This window comes from Pinus tabuliformis, chromosome Q (assembly GCF_031772625.1).
Source record: "Pinus tabuliformis cultivar Carrire ecotype Pingquan chromosome Q, CPIR1, whole genome shotgun sequence".
Taxonomy (NCBI): domain Eukaryota; kingdom Viridiplantae; phylum Streptophyta; class Pinopsida; order Pinales; family Pinaceae; genus Pinus; species Pinus tabuliformis.
This window is the reverse complement of record NC_142296.1, coordinates 1,044,458,477-1,044,481,143: the sequence shown is the minus strand read 5'-3', so window position 1 is coordinate 1,044,481,143 and position 22,667 is coordinate 1,044,458,477. Positions and strand designations below refer to the sequence as shown.

At 37.7% G+C, this 22,667-nt stretch overlaps 2 protein-coding genes across 5 annotated transcripts in view; both read left to right on the top strand.

Annotated features, from left to right (window-relative positions):
- LOC149223078 (uncharacterized) overlaps positions 1–22,667 on the top strand; it is a 211,872-nt gene that overhangs the window by 17,090 nt on the left and 172,115 nt on the right. The window contains exons 2-3 of one of the 4 annotated variants that reach the window (XM_089385744.1): positions 6,017–6,168; positions 6,638–6,797. In XM_089385744.1, coding sequence (XP_089241870.1) covers positions 6,649–6,797 — 149 coding nt within the window. In that variant the 5' untranslated portion in view covers positions 6,017–6,168; positions 6,638–6,648. Of the gene's footprint in view, positions 1–6,016; positions 6,798–22,667 lie in introns of all 4 variants that reach the window. The other 3 variants (XM_089385743.1, XM_089385742.1, XM_089385745.1) reach the window with 3 other exon arrangements.
- LOC149223079 (uncharacterized) lies at positions 15,183–15,981 on the top strand. Its single transcript, XM_089383222.1, has 2 exons — positions 15,183–15,314; positions 15,426–15,981. Exons 1-2 carry the CDS (start codon positions 15,187–15,189, stop codon positions 15,607–15,609), a joined length of 312 nt encoding a protein of 103 aa, XP_089239348.1. The 5' UTR covers positions 15,183–15,186; the 3' UTR covers positions 15,610–15,981.

The following is a 22,667-nucleotide window of genomic DNA, read 5'->3' as shown; positions in this document are numbered from 1 at the left end:
GGAATGTATGTTTAACTTTGGATAAAGATTCATATATATAAGAATTTGGTGAAAGAAAGTTGGTTAAAGTGTTTATGATGCTAGAATTAGGACTTTCTCTAAGAATATGTATATGATAAGTTTAACATCTGGCATAATCTCCGGAAGAAAAAGTTGTAACTTGGTAATCAAGTTCGATCCTTGGGCACTCTGATGCAAGAAGGAAAGTTCAAGTGGAGATGGTCGATGAAGATGTTGATGATACGAGAAGGTCACCATGGCGAGGTAAGTTTATTTCATTTATGGTTTGGTTATCTGGTTAACATATTATTTTTGCTACGGTTGAGGAGTTGAGCAAGGTCAACTGTATGGATGAAAAGTATTGAGGGAAGCTCAATATCTCACACCTGGCAACTATGAAGTCAACATGCTTTCATCTTGGAAGGTAACAATGCGAGAAGATAATCTGAAGGTCAAGGAAGATCACTTTCATGAGGAAGCCATGATCAGGTAGAAGTTTGGGAAGGCTCAATACAATGCCTTCATGTCAAAGATGGAAAGTGATGAGCAAGAAAGATGACCTGGATCTTGTCACAAGAATGAAGAGTGGAGATGGTTCCATGATACCTCGAAAAGAAGCAGGCTCGATGCAAGAGATGTGAAGGAAAGAGGGAGCCATGTAGCTATGGAAAATTGGTAGCTGATACTCTGATGAAGACAAGCTATAAGGCTTATGGTGTTGGCTTCCATTATTGGAAGGAAGTCTGAAATCTCCTCTGGTTTTGAGAGGGAGCAAAAGGAGTATCCTTGAATAAGGAGCAACGTTCTATTCTCAAAGATTAAGGGAGAATAGGGATGTCCTCTCGGTTTGAGAGGGAGTGATTTTTGATATCACATGTGAATTCTCTTCTTCAGGTGATGAAGAGAGGATGTCGGAGGATTGGATAAGCATCTGTGGTTTCCTTGAGGATATAACATCCTAAGGAAGGAAAGGGACCGACACTATTTGAGGATGGGATAGGAATCCAAGAGGAGAGTGGTCGAAGAGACTAATGTTCCTTGAGGACTTAGGTATGGAGATCAAAGATAAGAATAGTCCTAAAAGGACATACCTTGTGGACATCCGGATGGGGTATGTACCTTAGAGAGGTAGTGCGGTATCACACATAAAGCCTCCCAGCATAATGCTCTTGAATTAAAGAAGAGCTTGTCTAGTTAGGCCTCAGGGACAATGCTGGTCATAATGATGATGCTTAAAGTATGGCTTATCACTCCAAGAGTCCAACTCTTCTTGAGAACTATTTAGTTTGAGATATGATGTTGTACTAGTACAATTATGAATACCGCCCTAGTTAAAAGGGAGTGTTGAGAAATGTAACTAGTTTCAATCTTCATAATTGTTGTACTCATTTCAATATGTATCCTATGTAAGAAACAAGAAAAAGAAAAGAAAAAATATTATTATCAAAGCATGGGTTTCATGCTCATTATTGATGGTCTTTTAGGTAAAGCATTTTCTTCATGCTTCTAGGGTTTGTTAGGTCTTAGGATTTATTGCCATGAGTCAAAGGAGTCAACATCATGTTTATTAGACCCTTCCGGGCAACTTGTAATTGTAAAAAGAATTATTTTCGAGTCTAGAAAATCCTGGAATCTCCAAGAGTACAAGTCGGCCATGGGATCCTCAAGTCGGCCTAAAAGAGGGAATAAAAGGAAGCAATTCGACCTCATTTGGACACACTTATGCACAAGTTCGATCTATCAAGGAAAGCATTTGATTTGTAGTTGGGAAGCTAGGAAAAAGAGAATGAAGTTCTAAAAGAAGCTAGGAGGCCAAAATATCTTGTCTTTGGGCTCTATCTCTCACACGTGCGAAGAAGCAAGGGTTTCTGCAGCCAAAAAAGGTTGAAGTTGCAGGTCCGAATTGCTGGGGGGTGAAGTTGTTGCTGAGTAGCAGAATTGTAGGAACAAGTTGCTGGGCAAAATCCTTTTCTTGACCTTGTTGACCCTGGGGAGAGCTGTTTTGCTCTAGGAAGGTCTCTAAATGAAGATAGATTAGGGTTTTTGCAGCAGTTGCTGGGTTAAGTAGCTGGGCAGTTGCTGGCAAGTTGAAGTTGCAAGAAAGTAGTTTGAGGGAAGGTCTTGAGGAAGGGCTGACTTGGCACTGGGAGGACTTGGTCTAGGGATTGGGTCACTGTATCTCATTTGAAGCAAATTCTAAGAAGAGAAGAGTTTTTGGGTTTTCCCCTTGGAGGGTTTTTGCCCTAGCTGAGAGCCTATATCTGTGTCCTCTTTTGTTGTCACTGTTTCTTGATATTGTTTGATAAAAAGATCTACCTAAAGAACATAAAGAAGATAACTAACTCTCACAAGCAAGTATCAAGGTTGAAAAAAATATGTTATAATTGCTGCCAGTTTACATTTTCTAACATCCCGGTCATGTAGAAGGATGCTCCTGAATCAATATAGCATACATTGCTGTCTGTTGAGCTTGCCATGCAAGCTGTCAATGAGAAATCTTTCTCGAACTGAGCAGAAATCGTGTCTACCTCAGCTGATGCAACTACATGATCCATATTGGACTCCTATCAATGACCACAACTCCTTTTGTGTCACTGAACTTTGGCTCATCAAACTGCCCACTAGAAGTCCTCTTGCTCCATTTGGATGATTGCTCATTGGTCTTCTAGAACTGCCCTCTTTTCACTGAAGTCTGCCCATCTGCAACTCCTGAACTAGGGATCCATCAATCTGCCTCCTAACAGTCCATTGCTCCTTTCATGAACATGTGCTTGAGGTCTGCATCCTACACTACGAAAAACCACTGTTCACAATTTCATTTGTGAATAGTGCTCCCATCTTCCAGATCTGGCCACTTGTCAGCCTTCTAGTCACTTTGAAGTGCTGATCCTAGGGCCTACACATATCCCTACCTCTGTGACACAACTGCTCCTGTCACTGTCCTTTGGGCTTGCAGATCTGCCCAACTACAGTCAGAATCTTGACTGATCTAGGGCTTGTAGTTCACAGTATTTTGTTCTGCAATTTGGCTCCTCACAGTCTTTTGTTCTGCAATTTGACTCGACTCCTCAAATTGCACAGATCTAGGCACCAAATCACTGCTACTCATGATCTATGAACAGTCCACCAAAGTTTCAATACTCCCTTGATTCTGCCCACTAACTGTTACCTTAAGACAGTCCATCACACAGTCCTAATACTCATTGTTCTTTTCTTCAATCTGAAGGATACCTCTGCCTTCTTTTCTCTTTGAAACTTCTGTGCACTTCCCTTAAGGCTTGCGACCCTCATACCAGATCCATACCACACATGTATGTCTCCTTTTCTGGGTCTCGGCCTTCCTAGAGATGCACAAAATGAGGCCGATGTTGGACTGATCTTGCATGAAGGGTAGATCTTTAACTAGGGCTCAGGAACTGCTGCCCTAAAACCCTTTAGAACAATGCCCTTTCCTCATCCACTCGGCTATTTTCTCTGCTTCACGTTGGCCTCATTCTACATGCCACTTTATCCTTTTCTGTCCTAAAACTTGCTCATCTGTTCACACAACTTGACCTTCCTAACCACAATTCTATACACACAGATCTGCGGCATAGTCATCGGATTAGGGTCCGCTTTCTAAGGGTCTCAGCCCTTTCTCTTGCACAAAATCCGGCGCTCAAATAATAGACTTTTAGGGCAAACCCTAAGGATAGAGTAGCCACGAAATTGGCCCTTAACTAGGGACAAGCTAATCATAGAAGGCATCCTCAAAATTCTGCTAGATCTGACCTATGCAAGGGCTCAAGCTTCAAATCTAAGCTTGTCTATGAACCTGTGCTTTCTCAACCTTTCTTCACCATGAGCAAGACCCTCAAAGCTCCACATCATCCCTTCTCTAGGACTGTGGCTATCCTGAGAGATTCACATTTCACTCTTGAGAAAGATGCTCCCTTGGATTAGATCACGACCTCCACTAGTAGGCCTACTCGGCCTACTAGCTCAGCCTCTACTTGGACTACATCTCTCCTAGCCTCACGATCAAATGAGGTCTTCCCACTTGATTCTTCTAGCCTTTTCTTAGGCCTCTTTAAATAGCTCTTCCATGGGCCGCTTAGGAACCCTCTAGATCCTAGGGGTTTTGTCCACTTAGACCTTAGGTTCCTTTTAATTTCTTTTAGATTTTAAACCCCATCCCGGTCTAAAACCCCTCTACTTGGGTTCTTTGCCCACAAAGTCTTTTCTGACCAAACTTCACAAACCCAACTCCTAGGCTTGTGAAGTACCTCCCAAGCTACACAATTCAACAGAAAATTTTCTTTCTTCTAATGTAAAACCTTTCAGTACTTCCAGAACTTCTTCATCTAAATCCAAACTAGAGAAGAATACTGTAAATACTGCAGATTCATGCACCAACATGCTGCAGTTGTTGGCTGATGCAATGAAAAGGCTGGAGGCAAGCTTCTGAAAACCGAATGAAGCATTCCAAGTAAAACTAGGCCATGCAAAATAAAACTATCCAACCTGAGAGGCAAAATAGGTGTCAACTGAGGGGAAATTTCAATTGGGACATGTAGAAATCTCCATTTAAATGAGTCAAAAGTAGTGGGAAGAATCCTCCAAGTAGGTAAAAAATATCAATTAAAGACCCATTGTCCTCCTTGGTCTTCTCCATAAGAGGTCAATCGCTAGACTAATGTGCTATATCAACCCTCATGAGGCATGTGTGGGCCTGCAAGACATCCAATAGTGTAGAAAAAGTCCTCATAAGGGAAGCCGACCAGCAAGATAAGATGAAAGTGAGCCTCCAAGACTAAGTCAACCCCTTAACTTAATAAACATGGTCTCCAAGCCAACAAACTTTCTCAAACTGTGCCAATGGCTATATCCAAGGAAGAAGGGGTCAAAACCACATCAATACACATGCAAGAGTTTGTTAGTAATCAATCCACATGCCAAGGCGAGGGGGCGACCTTCATCACTAGCAATAAAATAATCACGATTCACAAGAAATGAGTGAGCATCTCAACAGCTGTGCAATGATGTTGAGCGTTCCATGTAGTAACCATCCCCAATCATAATAAACCATATCAAGTGTGAAATCCAACATTAAAAACAAGGGCACTCATGCTAGAAGCCTCCATCTAATAAAATAAAGTCAAAAATTAAAATAGCCATTAAATTGCTATAATCAACCTCAAGATGTGTGCACAAGGGGAGCGCTCCTCCAGAAACCATGGTCCTCATGATAATAGAAAAAATGAAGTGCTCATACACCCAAAGTAACCTAGGTCACTCACACATGAGGACTAAATTGATATCGAACAGAGGAGTGAACCACTGCCATGCCTGAGACCATATAAAATTAATGATGATCTTCATATAATAGAAAGGGGACAATGTGATATGAACCCTCCTAACCAATGAAAAATATAACCATCGTGATAATGCTGAATCAAACTGAACTGAACGTAACATCAATACACATGAACATGAACCAGTGACTTCGAACGTAACACCTTTCCCCAAAATTCACACACACAGCTGCCGAACAGTTAGTCAGTTCAGGAAAACCCTCAAGGGAAATGTGAGGAAAAGTGTGTGCTTCCATATTATGTCTCTTGATAACATCACACAACTGTCTGGAGCACCTGTAAGTATCTGCCACATATTGTGAAGTGCTTAGAATCATTCTTATGCATGATACTGGGTAACAGGCTCCAAATCCAAATATTGTTTTTTCCATTTCCCATTTGGTAAATTGTTATTTGTGATTATTATGTATTACTTCTACAGTCCCATTAACTGTACGTGGTCACTAATATAATCCTATCTGATTTCATTTCATTGCTTAGCAGAGTGAAAATTGATTAGCAATAGCTATGTTGTTTTTTAACTGTGAAATATGTATTGCTACACTTTTGTTTCCTTTAGTAACTTTCTGATAGAAGTACTAATCGGTTCATGGCCCTATATATCATCGCCAATGATTCCCTTTATATATATTTTATACTTATGGGATCTTATTTGTTTTCAGGTAATATTTGAATTGTAGTGAAAATTGGCCACAGCAAATATGGACTTTCCATAAAAGGCTGGTGTGTCAATTGGGTGTCAGAAATATGGACAGAGAATTCCCTGGACATTTTGCACATTGATTTGTTGGTGCTATTAACAGCTTCCAAAACTGTAATTTCTTGATTATATAAGTTCAAACTGACACAGGATAGTAATAATACTCTTTCAGATCTTGTAAATATGCATGCTGTCTGGATTCAATGGAATGTGCAAGTTGCATGTTGGTTGTGCCAATCATAATAGTAGGGCTCAGGTCTTGTAGAGATGCATGTTTTTTGTGATCGCTGGAATGTGCAAGTTGCATTTTGCTTGTGCGGAAGCTTAATGTGAACTTCAAACTGAGTAATATCTGGCAGGCAAGTCTGTTGCTTGGATACTTGAAAATCCAATAGATTTGTAAAGAAATTCCAAACAAATAAGTTTATTTTTCCGAAGCTGCTATTTGGCACCTGTTGATTGGATTGAACATAATAATCCAGTGTGTTTTGCATGTGTTCAAGAACTTGATTGGTCCAGTCTCTGCTTGCTACTGAGATTGTTGTGTCATTGCTTCTGTTAATCAAAATGAGGGGAGTTACAGCAGATGATGAAATGGACAAAAAGCGGGCTAGTGCAGAGTTTGAAACTGGACCTGTCCCCCCTTACCGACCAGTAGATAGATATGGGTTTATAAAATCAGATCAAGTTAACCCTCCGGTTGAAGTCTCGGCCAGATGTAGACCAAACAGTGACCAAGAAAGGTATGAAGTCACTTGATATCTGGTTTGTCTTGATCTGGCTTGTATTGATATCCAGGTATGCATGCTTATGAACATGTGAAATATAAATATTTTAAATAATGTTAAGATTCATTAGAGCCTAGCTGTAATGGACAAGTCTCATTTTGTTTCATATAAATAAACCCTTTTACCTTCTATTATCTTAAGCAGTTGATTTGTATTTTAATAAGCAACAGGAATTTATCTTATGCAAGGAGGAATTTTAGGTTGCCTCGTTGATGCGCTTTTAGGATTGGCTTTCTAAGTTGACATTGGGGATAGACTTTTTTTTAACAAGTGAGAATTATCGTGAAATTTGCTTATTTTATAAAAGAGAAGGAAAAATCTCTATTAAAATTATACCATACACGTTGAGGGATTTTCAGAGAACTTAATACTATTTAATATTATATGCATAGAAGTGGTGTGAATTCTAAAGTCAAACTTAGTCATTCATTATATTTTAATTTGATAAAATTTATAAAAGACAGTAAACTAAAAGGCCTATACCTTATTCATATAATTTTCTTTTTCCTCAAACAATCATTTCTTGGATAGCCGTTTTCTTGTCCATGATAGATTCATATATGTTGTACTGATTACCCTAGGAATTTGGTTAGTATCGAATTTTCATAAAACATGCACATGGATTGTAATATAGGAAAAAACCCACATAGATCTGAAAATTTCTATTGAGCAAGATAAAAATAGATTTAACCTCACTCAAGCCACACCCTTCCCACTCCAAACAACCCCTCAACCCCCCCCAACCCACCCCCCTGGCCACAAACAGGACATTATCAAGGTGGCTACATCTTTCTTTTTGGTGATTCTAGTGGACAGTGGCACCACGAATCAAGAAACGAACAACACTATATCAACCATCAAATCCGTGAGAAATGAGGAGGCAATTTGTGTTCCACCAGCAAGACCCTTATAGAGATGTCATCTCAGATCTTGGGACAGTTCACAACTTTACACAGCAGTGGCAGACAGTTGACTACCTCTAGATCTCACCAAATGGATGAATCATTCATTTCCAGGGCCTTAGATGTTAAGAGAGATACGGATATTGAGATTCTTAGCTTGACCTTCTAAGTATTCCCATGCAAGGCATTCTTCCTAGGGGTTTGGTTCTCAACAGTGCTTACACTTTTGGAGCTGCACTACTACTTTGTATTCTGCTCTTTGATTTTAGACTCTCAATCTTTGATCTTATAGGTTAGATCCACTTTTATCTTCTTTTATAGGAGTTTCCTGTAGGCTTCCATTACTGATAGCACTGTTGTACTTAGAAGTCCCATTGACCTATTTGTGGTCATTTGTTGGATATTGATAAACTTATCTTATTGAACCTTTCCACCTTCATGTGTACACTGTACACTGTAGACTTATACTTTTTGAAAGTTCTTGTGTGCATATGTGAATTCATTGAAACTTTTTGTTTTTGCTTTTCTATCTCTGTGCCTGGTCACTTGATTTTGGCTTTCACTTTTGGTGTTCATTTCCACTGGTTTAACAATTATTCAAAGCATGTACTAGGGCCCACCAAATTTCTCTTTATTAGATGAGTAGAGTAAACCAGTTTCACTTATTTGTAAACATCTCTCACAAATCCCAAGTTTGTTTGGTTGTTGTTAGAAGTTCAAAGTTCCCTTTTGGTTGTTAGGTTGATTTTGACTCGTGTGTTCAATTCTTTTTTTACATGTCATTTTGTCTTTGAGGTATGTTGGTATCCCGTACTCATTTTGGGGATTACATCTACTTAATGTTTTGTATTTTATCTGATCTTTAGATATATTTGACTTTGTCATCCAAGTAAGGTATTATCTATTATCTACTTTGTTCCAATTTGATTTCAAGACTATCATTGGCTGCCTTTGATCCTTTGTGGATTTGATTTTGCTCAAATTAGTTTCCTCATAGCTTGCCAATTGTTGTGGTATATCTTTATATATATTTTTTGAGAATTGCTTATCATTTCTTTTATATTTCAAAGTACGCAAACTTATCGTAATATGTAATAAATTCCTTATGCATACCCCCCATGGTAACAACTTTAAAACTTTGCATCTTCAAATCATAGAACCTACGAAGTGTATAAATTAATCTTTCCCCCATAGAGATGATGGTAGACATAATCATAAGAGAGTATAATCGTTTATAAGAACCATTGTTGAAAAATTTGGCATTGGAAAAAACCATTGAGGCTTTGGAATAGAACCTATCGACAAACATTGACAAAAAAATCAGCAAATTGTGGCAAACATTAAATATACAAATAAATTCTTTTATCTTCTTTTCATTTTTTTGAACATATAATTCAACAATAACATCAAATAAGCATGCCCAAAGGGTTGGATCCAATGGTGGAAAGTGAGGAATTTTTCACCGTTGGCCAAGGTTCACAAGAACGTTCAATTCTTGTGAGGGCCTAACCCTGAAGCCATGGGGGCACCTTGAGGTAGTGATCGAACGTGTGGTTGCACCCAGGGAAACTATATTAAAAATGGTTTCGTGACTGATGCACACATAAGTGGATCAAAGCCCACCCCCATGTCCTTTTTAAAGGAACAACCCTTGTGAAACCCACGAGGCTTTGAATTGACAATGAATGGATGTACTCTTAAGGCACTCCTTGCAAAAAAAGTCATCAATTCAAATCCTCTTGTGGGTTATCCAACAAAAAAGAAAACATCAAATAAACACATTGACACATAAATATGGAAAAAGAACACTCATATATATGATGTAGTGGATGCCAAATAAAAAATGATACATCAAAGTCAATATTGAATCTTGAACCCTGATAACTATCCAATCAAGGACTCAAAAGTAGACAAACCAATACAAAATGATAAAAATATATAAATGTATTTCATCATCATGAGTTATCTACAGTGACAAATCTAACAACTATCTATTTAGTAACAATTTCCTCTCCCCCTTTTCAGGAAAATTTCTTGACTTGTTTGCCACTAGAAGGTCCTGCACCATTTGTCTAACACTGATTGGTGGGTGTAGCTATGTCAATTTGTGTAGAAGGTGGTGCTGATTCGATCACATCACCATACATTAGCAACTTGTTGGCAACCACATAATTAACTTCATTATTTGTAATTATTTGCACAACATGTTGCAAAATAACCTCTTGGATAAACCCATCCAACATTTCACCCAACAATGTTGTATCTTTAACACACGTCATTGCATCAATGTATTTTATAAACATTGTACCCTTAGGGTAATGTACCAAGAAATTAATAAGGGTCCCACCCTTCCCATTTGTCCAACCATTAGACATCATCACACATCCAATGGCCTTCCATGACTTCTTTAGGTCCTCTAATCTAGCTTTTATGTCATTCTTTTTTGCTTAAAGAATTGGCCTCTGCAACCAAGAGGGCATTTATACCTTGGGCTAACAATAGTGATAACATCACACATTGACTGGAAAATTGGATTGTATTTTGCAATGCTCAAATGTATGTCACTCTAAAAAGACAGCCCCCACAACCCTTCCTACTTCTTGCTTCTTTTTTAAACTATTAATTCTTGAATGAATAGAAGGTTGTGCCCCATCTCCATTTCTTGGAACAAAGAAAGTTGAGGTCCTTATTACTGCAAAATCTAGCAGGTCTAGTACAAAGGCACACTAGGCAACCTAGGCCTTATGGCAACAAAGAGACCAACAACCACTCTCACCTCAATGGCATTTCTCTAGCTATTTAGTGGTGGATGTTATCCCCACAAAGGAGGCTTACCTAACGATATCACTTGATAAGGTATTAAGGTCTGCAGTAAATATGGCTCAATTGTGCTAAAGGTCTAATGGTTATGAAGGGAGGTACTAGCAAGACCTTGATGGTCGTGATAAGAGTTACAAGCAATCAAGCACACTTTCCACCAACCCCAATGGACTAGAAGAGGGCTGTTATAAACTAGGGTTTTTATAATATGCATATTTATAGCATGCAATAGCATATACCAAAGAAGAAATAGCCTCTAAGCGATATATTCAATAAAGTATCAAAGGCTATCAAGAGTTAAGATAAGGAAAAAAAACTTTTATGGTTTTTAATGGTTTTATATGCATAAAGTGGCAATAGAAGCCTAGACGTCAACCCAACTTTGGGACAAAAATGCAATCAATGCTGGATTTTTCTCTTTCAAATTATTAAATGCAATCTTTATCGATAGAATAATGACATATAGATGCAAAATTACCATAAAATGCAAATTAAACCAAACCCTAACCCTAGTTACTAAGAAATTAGGAAAAGGAGTAAGAATTCTAAGATGGTCACCACAACTAGACTATTGCCTTCACTCAATTAGGCAATGGAGTCAATAAGGGCAATGCCTATGATAGTGGGCCTTGGATGAATAGGGTGGAAGATCAAAATTCTTCTCTTAGAAACCGATGGATCATTCCTTGGACACTTATCATTGGGCTATGTTACCCATTACACTAGTAGGGGTACCTTTATCTCTATTGCAACATTTTTCACACCATTGTAAACCCAAGGTCACAAGTTAAAGCCTTGTAACAACCATGTGAAGCCCTGTATTAGGTGTCCTAGACCTTGTTGGGTTGGACCATCGCTGGTCCCTTTGAGTTCATCTTTGTTTCTTTCGTCCTGGGTAGGATTGGAGGACCTTTGGTGGGCTTATATGAGGACTCATGGTTTTAGAGGAGTCTTGCTTTTGTAGGGGTGATCACTAGTGTAGGGCCAGTCCAACCCATATTAGGTGCACCTATGTTTTTCCACATGGTTATAAGTCTACTGAGTTTGTAGGTGGCCTTGGATTTGGTGTAGTATCCCTCAGATGTTTCTCATACATGGCAATTTCACAATTAGCAACATTTTACACTTTTCAAGGTATTTCATGTTTCCCATTGCAAAGTAGTCACAAAAGTATAAAAGTCAACTTGGTCCTATACTGCAGAGCTTGATGAGAGGATGACATGCCATGTAGAATTTTTCCATTTGGTGAAAGCATGCTCAAGTTATGGTTGGTTAAAGCTGGTCAACAGGTACTAAAGGTTTCAAGGTAGCAAAACATGGTTAGTGTTGGGACATTTTTGACATGCATCATGTCAAAAGTGGTCTACAGGAGGAGAGGAACAAAACACATGTTACACATGTTTCAGTTTCTCTGGTACTTTAAGGGCATTGGAGATATCTTGTTTGGGTATGATGAGTTTGGTATTGAGCCTTGACTCTTGACCAGGTTTATGTGGCAGTACATTGGACTTTTGAAGGTGACAAGGCATATGACAGGTCGAAGCATAGCAAAGAGTACCCTAAAGAACTGGAATGATTGGCCAAATCAGCTAGATGTTGAACAACTAGAGAAAAGGTGGCAAGGTTGAACCACTATGCATAAAAAGTGTAGTCAACTAGCTCTGTTAGAATGGCTAAGATAGCTATTGGAAGGTCAATCAGGACGTTGGAGGTATTGTGGACCAAGAAGATAAAGTTTGTGGCCAAATGTCATGTAATAAAAAATATTTTATGCAAGTCAAGAAAATATTATTTTAATGGAAGGTGGAAGCCAGTGTTGTGAAAATCGCGATAAAATGGTCAACTAGCTTTGTTAGAATGGATAAGATAGCTATTGGAAGGTCAATCATGACGTTGGAGGTATTGTGGACCAAGAAGATAAAGTTTGTGGCCAAATGTCATGTAATAAAAAATATTTTATGCAAGTCAAGAAAATATTATTTTAATGGAAGGTGGAAACCAGTGTTGTGAAAATCGCGATAAAATGAAAAAATTGCGATAATTAAACGAAAAAATCGCTGGATTTTTTTTGGCTGATTTTTATTGAAAAAATCGCGATAAAAACTGAAAAAATCGGCGCGACAAAAAATCGCGATAAAAATTGAAAAAATCCGCGGGGGTCGCGACAACATAGTTTTATAACGTTTTTTTGGGTTTTTTCATGTGCTCATTTGGACAGTCGCGCGCGAAGGGAGGAGGAGCTCTTGGAGACCAAGTTGAAGAGGGTTTTTTGACAAATCTAAGTGCTTAGAGGAGGAAATCAAGAGGAGACCACCGGTTTCTCCATAGAAACGGTATGTGGATTAATTTTTTTTTTTTGTTTTCATTGTTTAAAAACATTGTTTTTGGTTGGGAAACTTGGTATGGGCACCATTTTTCTTTTGTTTTCATTGTTTTTAAAGATTTTTTTTGTATTTCTTCATTGTTTTGGGTTGGGTAACTTGGTATGACTATGGGAACCATTTTTTTTTTGTTTTCATTTTTTTGAAACATTGTTTTTGCCATTTAGTTGGGTAACTTGGGTTTGGAATGGTTGGGTAATTTGTGTTTGAAACTTTGAACTTTGGAATGGTTGTTTTAGGTTGGGTTACGGGTAACTTGGATTTTCATTGTACAATCATCAATGTAAAAATTAAAAATTAAAATACTAAATTGTAATTTGTAAATTTGTAACTTGTAATTTTGTAAATGCTAAATTGTAATCCTAATCCTTATTTTCCCATAGGTTCACAACTGCACCAAAACACCATTCAAGACTTCAAGTTTGCAACTTCAAAGTTCAAAAACAAACATGCCAAGGAAATTGGATCCTTTCTGGGAATATGGTGTACCTGATGCTCCGAATGATAGAGTAAACTTGAGTTGCAAGTTGTGTGGAAAGGGGATGTCCGGGGGGGTGTACAGGTTGAAGTTTCACCTTGCAAAAATCCCTGGACATGATGTGGAGCCTTGTACAAATACAACTTCTGAACTTATCCAAAGAGCCATGAGAGCATTGGAAACTTTAGAGCAGAATAGAGAGGCCAAAGAAGAACTCAAAAGGCAACTAAAATGGTTAGCTGAAGGAAGTGGGCCAAGTGGCACTGGTTCTACTGCAGCATCAGCCAATTCGGTAGCTGCATCATCATTTTTTGTTTCTCGAACCACACCTTGTTCACAACCATCTATTGGTTCAATGCTAAAAAGAACTGAGAAAGAACAAGCTGACAAGTTGCTGGCAAAATTTCTCCTCTGGAGTGATATTCCTTTCAACATTGTAAGGAATAATCCATTTTTCCAACCTACTGTTGATGCTATTGCCAGTGTTGGCCCGGGGTACAAAATCCCTTCTTATCATGATTTCAGAGGTCGGATTCTTCAAAATGAAAAGTGTGACTGCACCCAAATATTGGAGGATTTTAGGGCATCATGGGCACAAACATGATGCACTGTTATGTCAGATGGTTGGATTGACCAAAAGGGGAGAACCCTTATAAACTTCTTGGTTAGTTGTCCCAAGGGGACTATGTTTATCAAATCTGTTGATGCATCTGCACAAATCAAAGATGCAAGAACTTCATGTGATTTGCTGGATGTGTTTATTTTGGAGGTGGGTGAACAACATGTTGTCCAAGTCATAACAGACAATCCTGCAAATTATGTTGCTGCTGGTAGGATGCTTATGGACAGGCATCCTACTTTATTTTGGACACCTTGTGCTGCCCATTGTATTGATTTGATGTTAGAGGACATAGGGAAAATTCCCTTTGTCAAAGATATTGTTGACTCATAAAAAAGCATTACAAAATTTATATATAATCATACATCTGTGCTTAACTTGATGAGAAGATTCAACAACAACAAAGAGTTGGTGCGCCTCGCCATTACACGGTTTGCAACCAGTTTCATATCTCTTCAATCCCTCTTGATTTCTATGTGGGATGTGAAGAGAATGTTTCTTTCAGAGGAGTGGCGTGCTTTGCCAATGAGCCGCAAACCAGAAGGAGAGGCCGTATGCACACTAGTTTCATATCAGGAAGACTTCTGGGCGGGAGTGCAGGAGGTGTGTGCTGTTACTGAACCTTTGGTAAAGGTTCTTCGGTTGGTTGATGGTGAGAAGCCCGCAATGGGCTATTTGTATGAAGCCATGGACAGGGCCAAAGAAGCCATTCGGGCCTACTATGATGATAAGGGAGATGATGGGTTTCAGAAACAACTCCTTCTATGGGGAGTGATTGATGAATGATGGAACAACACACTCCATCGTCCCATTCATGCTGCTGGGTTTTTCCTGAACCCTGCATTTTCTTATGCATGTGGGTTTGATTTTGATGCTGAGATCATGGATGGATTCTTATCCTATGTCTAGAAGATGGTGCGATCTCCAGAACAACGTATAGAGATCTCTAAACAAATTGAGACATATAGGATGGCAGGTGGCACATTTGGTTTTGAGATGGCTATCACTGATAGGACGATTAAAATGCCAGGTAGTTTTTAGTTTGTAACTTTGTTTCAAATTTCATTGTCTCTTCAAATTCCATTTTTTTCTTATGTTTATTTAAAATTTTATTTGTAATTTTGTGGTAGATGCATGGTGGAAAATGTATGGTGGCAGGGTACCCCTTCTGCAAAAGCTTGCCATTTGCATCCTTAGCCAAACATGCAGCTCCTCAGGATGTGAGCGCAATTGGATTGTATTTGAAAAAATACACAACAAGAAGCGCAACAGGTTAACACTTAAACATTTAAAATATTGCAAATTTCCAAATAAATTTTTGAATTCATTAAACAATATTTTTTTTTTATAATTATTAATTATTATTTCATGGTCTTTGTACAGGTTGGAGTCCCAGCGACTCAATGACATGGTCTACATCTACTACAATCTTCGATTGTGGGTGAGGCAACTTGAGAGGACACCTGATGTGGATGCCATCTCATTGGATGGGATTGACACCACTGCTGCATGGAGGGTTGAGGCCGAGAGGCCTCTCATGGATTTTGTTGATGATTGGTTAGTGTAGGAGGAGGAGGAGGAGGAGGAGGAACAGGAGGAGGAGGTGACACCGCTTGCTCGGGCTACCACTGCCACCAGTAGAGGACGTGGTCTACCTCCTATAGCTCCTACTTCTAGTTCTTCAACTTCTAGAGCATATCAGACAACACTGCCATCTCCACCAGCACGGGCACTAGCATCTACATCTAGAGGGAAAGGGAAAGCTGTGGCATTTTCTTGCAAGAGGGGCAGAGGAAATCAATAGGATTAGACTTTCATTTTATTGTGTATGACATTATGACATGATGAGATACATTATCATATATTTTGTTGATATTTTGAGGCTGAGTTGGGACTCAGGAGTCAGGACTTACTATTCAGGACATGATTCAATGTTATGTGTGATTTTAGCGCTAGAAATGATATTAAACATCTTATATATTAGTTTTTTTTATCATATTTATGTGTCAAAGTATTTATTTTATGTTGTAGATGGTTTAGATATTAAAAAAATTGAAAAAAAATGAAAAAAAATGAATATTTTTGTACCAAACGATTTTTTCCCGATAATTCCCATTTTTTCCTCGCGCCGATTTAATCCCGATAACGATTAATGCAACATTGGTGGAAACTAGTTGCCTGCAAAGAAAGTTGTAAATTGCTAGCTCCTCCTCCCATTTGAGGTTGTTCACTGTGAGATCATTCAATGCAATACAATAAAGAAACCATTTGCAAAAACACTGTGCATTGAGTTGATTCTTTTATATTCCTTCTTCTTAACTTTCATATATAATATTGTGTTTTATAGAACTAATCTACAAGTATATTTCTATCATCAGAATACTATAGTGATCCATTGAGGTACAAATGATAACATGGAAGGGGAGATCAAGGCCCAATCCTTCACCTCACCCTTAGTATCAAAATTAAACTTTCCAAGTACTGGGAAAGCCCTCTAGGGGGAATCTCCAACTAGATTGTGGGCTATTGATACCACTATTGCTATTGTGATTGGGGCATCTCGAATGAGCAGATCCTCCTAGTGAGGTTGATTTTCTTGCAGGCAGTTCAAGGCTAAGAGAATGGGATAGTTTTTCTCCCAATTCCTCATTCATCTCTGGTCTCAAAGGAAAAGTTCGCAAAGGAAGGGTTGTGATTCAACTCTGCAAATTGATAAGTTAAAATGCCAAGGTAAGTCTCACTTTGTAACCAACTTATTTTAAAATTCTATTTTTTTTCCTTTTTATATTTTCTACTAGCTTGCTATAAATTTCCTCTCTTTTATAGCCAGTGATCCTTGGATAAAAAACATAATTTCTATATGTAGACCAAGGAAAAATACATATGATTTTGAACACAATTTCCATATCTTTCACACGTTTATCAAGTTTTATTTTGTATATTTGCTGTAGCAAATCATTTTTTGCAAAATTTTCACTCAACAAGGTGCTATCCAATTTCACCTTGTTTTAGCTCAGATTTGTTTTAATAGTTTCTATCCTTGATCTATAGCTTAAATTTTGTCATTTAAGCCCCTTAAAGTTTTATTTATTAGCTAAAACAATTTTTTGGGTTGTGCACCCAAGGGGGTTTGACCCAAGACCTTCAAACGTAAATTTTTTAGTTTACTGGAAATTCAATTTTGGTGCAGGTCCAAAGCTTAGAAGTGGTCTATATTGACCAAATTGCATACCTTCTAGTTTCCCTGCCCTTGGATCAAAGATCTAGAAGTTTTTAGACACATTTGGGTGTTTTTTCAAGTTGTTTATCTTGTTGTTTTCTGCATATTTTGCAGAAATTATAAACCTGTAAAAACAGGACAACAAACTGATTTCAATAACTCTCTTAATGTAATATTCCTAGTGGAAATTTTACAATGATAAGTTGATAACAAAGACATGCAGAAATAAATAACACAAAAAATTTCAGAAATGCATACACATAAACCAAAAATTTCTGCAAATCCCCAAACTGACCAAGTTTTATTAATAATATCTGCTGTGGTACAAATGAGTTGGAGAAAGTGCACCTGGGCTTGCATAAGGCAAGCTACAAGCACCAGGTGATAAGTACAAGAAAGCCCAACAGCTGCAACAACCAGCTTCTCCAAAAAACTGCGCTATTGCTCCAAAACTGTATTGCTACTTGACTTCGCCCCCTGATTTGCCCACTCTAGATTGCCTAGAAAATTCTAGGAATTTGGGATTGCGATCCTTGCCCAAAAACCCAGAAAGGGTTTTCCTTGGTTCCAATCTTCAAAAATTAACCCTTCACAACTTTGTCCTCCTCCAAATACGAATTCTGTTGCTGTCACTGATCTTGTCAATCTATGCACTCCCAACTTCAGCGATCCTCCTCAAATGGCACTACAAATGATCTCCCAGCTCCCCAGCTCCAAAATCCTTGGGATAATGCTGCTCCAACAAATATCACTCCAATCACTGCGCAGTCATGGAGGAGATGATGCAGTCTTGTGTGTGATGAAATGAGAGTTGCGTGTGGGATGACCCTATTGTATGTAGCTGCCCTCTACACTCATGAAAATGGTGAAAGGATGCTCCTGTAGCTTCTCCGAACAATTTCTCTACAACCCTGCTCTACAAATGACCAGTGAATTCTCCCTCTACCTAAGTTGCACGAAACGAGGAAACGGAAACGAGTTTCCGAAACGGGAAGCGAAACGAAACGCGACCTCCCCAAATTTTGGAAACGGGGAAACGCGAATATAATATATATATATATATATATATATAAAATATTTAAAAATTATTAATATATATATGTGCAATCATAAAGCATTAATGATACATTTACTTAAACATTTAAACATTAAGATTAAATTTACATCACATTTACTCATGAAAGGCTTACTAGGATGTAAACTACCCCGAATGTGATGTAAACTACCCCGAAATGCCAGAAAAGAGAAGAGAAATATGGCTGTAGCTGAGCCAAATCTGCTGCTACAGAAATCTCCTGCTCACTGCTCAAAACACCCTAGCTGAAACAACTGCCAATCTCCAAGAGAAACGACTTGCTGAATAGTGTGATGAGAGAATGAGAGACACTGCTCTTTTATAACTTTAGAAATGGTTTCTAGAACAAGCTTGAAACCCTAAAAAAATTTAAAAACAAATTAGAAAAAAAAATAAATTAAAAAACAAGTGTTTTTTTTGGGGAAACGGGGCCCGTACGGCCTGGAAACGCGTTTCCGGCCGTACGGCCACGTTTCCATTTCGGGAAACGTGGCCGTACGGCCGGAAACGCGTTTCGTTTCGTTTCCCCAGGCGAAACGCCCTGTAGACCCACGTTTCCTGCAACTTAGCCCTCTACGCAGTGGTGGCTCCTGGACTGCATGTCATGCTCCAAATGCGTATGACCTGCAACTAATGCTTCTTCCGGTCTCGATGGTGAAGGAAAGCCTTCCTTGGGTGGCACTCGAAGTCCACCGAAGAAAGGTTGAGCTTCTCTCCTTGGGAAGCTCTTGTGCTAAACAACACAATGTTGGCTCAGCTGAACAACTAAGGAAAATTCGATTTTCAAATAGACAAAAGACCCCTATTGCTCCCTCATTCCTTCCTTTTATAATTGTTGGACATGCATTCCTTGTGGGTCCCTCCACCAATTCTATTTGTCTCAAGGAATTCAAATTCCTTCTTCCCCAAGTGCGTACTTCATGTGAGCCCCATATTCCATTAGAACTGCAATTTTTACCTTTTCCTCAAGTTGTCGCACAAAGTGTCTAGGCACTGCGACAAAGCTCAAAGTAAGGGCTGTCACTCTAATCCTTACTCCGTTTAGACTCTCTCTTAGACAAGTCAAGGAGGGGTAGTCCCTGGGGTGAATGAATGAGGATAGCCCATGAAACATAGGCTCTAGGAGACTTAAAGATGGACAACTTAATGAATGTAAATGAGTCCTGGTTAATTGAGATGTATAGATCTAATAAAATAAGACACAACCACATGATAAAAATGATTTTATACCAGTGCCTTATATTCAATTATCCATAAACTAGATGAAAACAAGTTACCCAGTGCAATTTATAAATGTGGTGAAAGTGACGATCATGATGATTAAATGTAAACGCCCAAAACTGCAATATATTCTAGCAATTAAGTCCCATGAAGAATTATGAAAATTAACTGCTAAGCAACGATTCTAGATTAAAAATGATTCTTTTCAATAACCCAGATCTAGAATTAATTATCTTTCTCCTATAGTCAATGAATTTAAAACATTAATCGCACTTGACAATAGAAAAATCACTATCACAAAATTTAAAATTTTACACTTAACACAAAAGATACCAAGGAACTTTATATTATAATTTAATTATCTCTTAGGTAAGTTTAATGCGCTAAGCTTAGAAGCAAAGTTTAATGTGGCAATTAAATTTTTAATGTGACAAAAGTAAATCAAAAGGGTTAATAAATTGAAATTTTAATGTGCCATAGGCCACATTAAATTTTTTAATGTGAAAGCACAAATCCTCTTTTGATTTAATTCTTTTAGGAATTTTAAAGTCACATAAATGTTTTTTTTTAAGATTTTTAATGTTTTTCAAATATTTTTTGAATGAAATAAAAAAAACCAAAACACAGTCATAAAAAAAAACAACCCAGAACCCAGATATACAAAAATAAATAAAACCCCAAAAACCCAAGCTAGAAAACCATAAAAATTACAGATCTATGGTAGATCTATCAGATCTGAGGAGTATGAGTCCAACTCCGCTCTCAGATCTGATAATCTAAGGCTTTCAATAGCCAGATCTATCAATCTTTCACACAAAAAATTAAATTTTTAAATTTTAAATCAAGTGCTAACTCAAAACCCTTTGTGAAAATTTTCAGATCCAAGAAATTTTAAACCCTTGGACTGCAAAAAATTTGAATAATATCCTTGGAAAATTATGTTGATAAACCCTAGAGATCCAGATCTTACCCTCCAGGGCCTAGATCTAGACTCTACACAAATTTCTTCCTTAGATCTGTAGCTGCACGACAACAAGAAAACACCCAAATGATATATACAATGATAAAAACTAAAACCCAGAAAAACCCACGTTAGAAAAATAATTACAAAATTTACAAACTGCAGGCTCTAATCAGCCAGATCTATCATTATGCTGCACATAAATTAAAAGATTTTTAAATTTTAAAGGTGCTAACTCGAAACCCTCATGCATCAATAAAGCAAAAAATCTTATGATAAGCCTGGGATTAATTTCGTTGGGCTCTTCAGAAAACATGGATCGGGAGTTGGCTAGTCCAATTGAAAACTTCCCCTAACGCCCAAGGATCTAACTCAAGATTTCGTTGCAAAATTCGATCCAACCCAAGGTTACTTGGGAGTGGGAGCGAAAACAAGAGCGAGAGCGACATTTTCAGAAGCTCCCGATTTGGGAGCGAATCCCGGAGCGTTTTTTTATATATATATATATATATATATATATATAATATTTTGATGCAAATATGTCAACAAAAACATGTAGAATGATGAATTAGATTTAAAAAACATAGATTGAACCATATAACAACAATCATCTAGAAGTTATAATCTTCATCAACCACGTCCACAAGTTAGTAACATAGTAACATACAACATATTGAGTCTCATGATTCATCAATCTTAAAGTTTCAAGCTTTCAAGATTCAATATGTAACATTTATCATCATTGATCACCGAAGTTGTACTTGTAAGCCAAGTGTAACCATTACAACAAATAATATCTAACATGAAATGAAATGTTATAAACTGAAATGAAATGAAAAACTTCAACTTTCATGAAGCATCATATTCATAATTCATTACTAATGAGTTATAATTGCCAACTTCAAACTTCAAACTTAAATTGTCATATATTGTTTAAAAAAATATCATAATAAATATGAAAGAGTCAATAGTTATAAAAACTACTAGAAATTAGAAAAGACAAGTAAATCTATTATCTATTGCTTATGCTTGGGCCTTTTGCCCCCACGTGAAATGTCTAATTTTTTAGTCTTGTTGGAAAATAAAGATCTTTGTCATTAATATCACCCTCTAAGCATTAATATCCAGAGGTATCTTTGTCATTACCTCTAGATCTGTATAGGAATCTTTGTCATTAATATCACCCTCTAAGCATTAACATAAGATAGAAAAAGCATAACATGTCAAGTCAAGATTTTGTTTGAGTGATGCGTACATTTTGAGGAGGGTCATGATAGAGGAGTTCGACAACCAATGTCACTAACATCAAGGTACATAGAGGGATTGGTGCTCTTGATTAAATACAAGTTCCATACCCTAATACATGACAACATTCAATGGAAACATTGCAATCCCCCAATCCTAAAATCCTGAAAAACTGATAAGTCTGCTGGATTTTGAATGAAATCTAAAATTCTATTTTCTCCATATGGAATCCAATGAGGTCGGAACCACTCTCAAACATCCTAAGTCATTTCATGGTAATGTTAAAAATTTAAGTAAAAGGATGAAAATAAAGATTAAGGAGAATGTCACTTTTACTCTAAGAATTTAACATTACCTTGAATCACATATCAATACTAGGGCCATAGGCTTAATCATTAGGCTGCCCCACTCAAAACTTGTTTGTTTCTTTGAAAAAAAATTGCATTTGGAATATCACTGCATTTTTTTTTTGCAAAAAAGACTAAACGATTCGGAAAAGGCATGCAGCGTTTTCGGGAGGGCGCTCTTGAGGCGCTCCGAAGCCGCTCCCGCCCAGAGCGCAAATTGGGAGCGGGAGCGAGAGGGGAGGGGGCACTCCCCCGCAACCCTAATCCAGCCATTAAAAATATAGCGATAAAATAATAATAAAACTTAGACAAATAGAGATACCTGCTATTACATTCAAAATTTAGACTATTATTCAAACCCCAACAACTGAGCAAGATACCTGTATTCAATTCACTCTTTAGAAGCTATCATCAATGGCTTTAGAAAAAATTATGCATGAAAACAACACATCTTACAGTATTCCTATGAAGAGTAACACCAACAAACTGTTAAAATTGGCAACTAGGGCCAAACTCCATGTGGGTCATCTTAGTTATGGCAGCTGATATTTTCCTT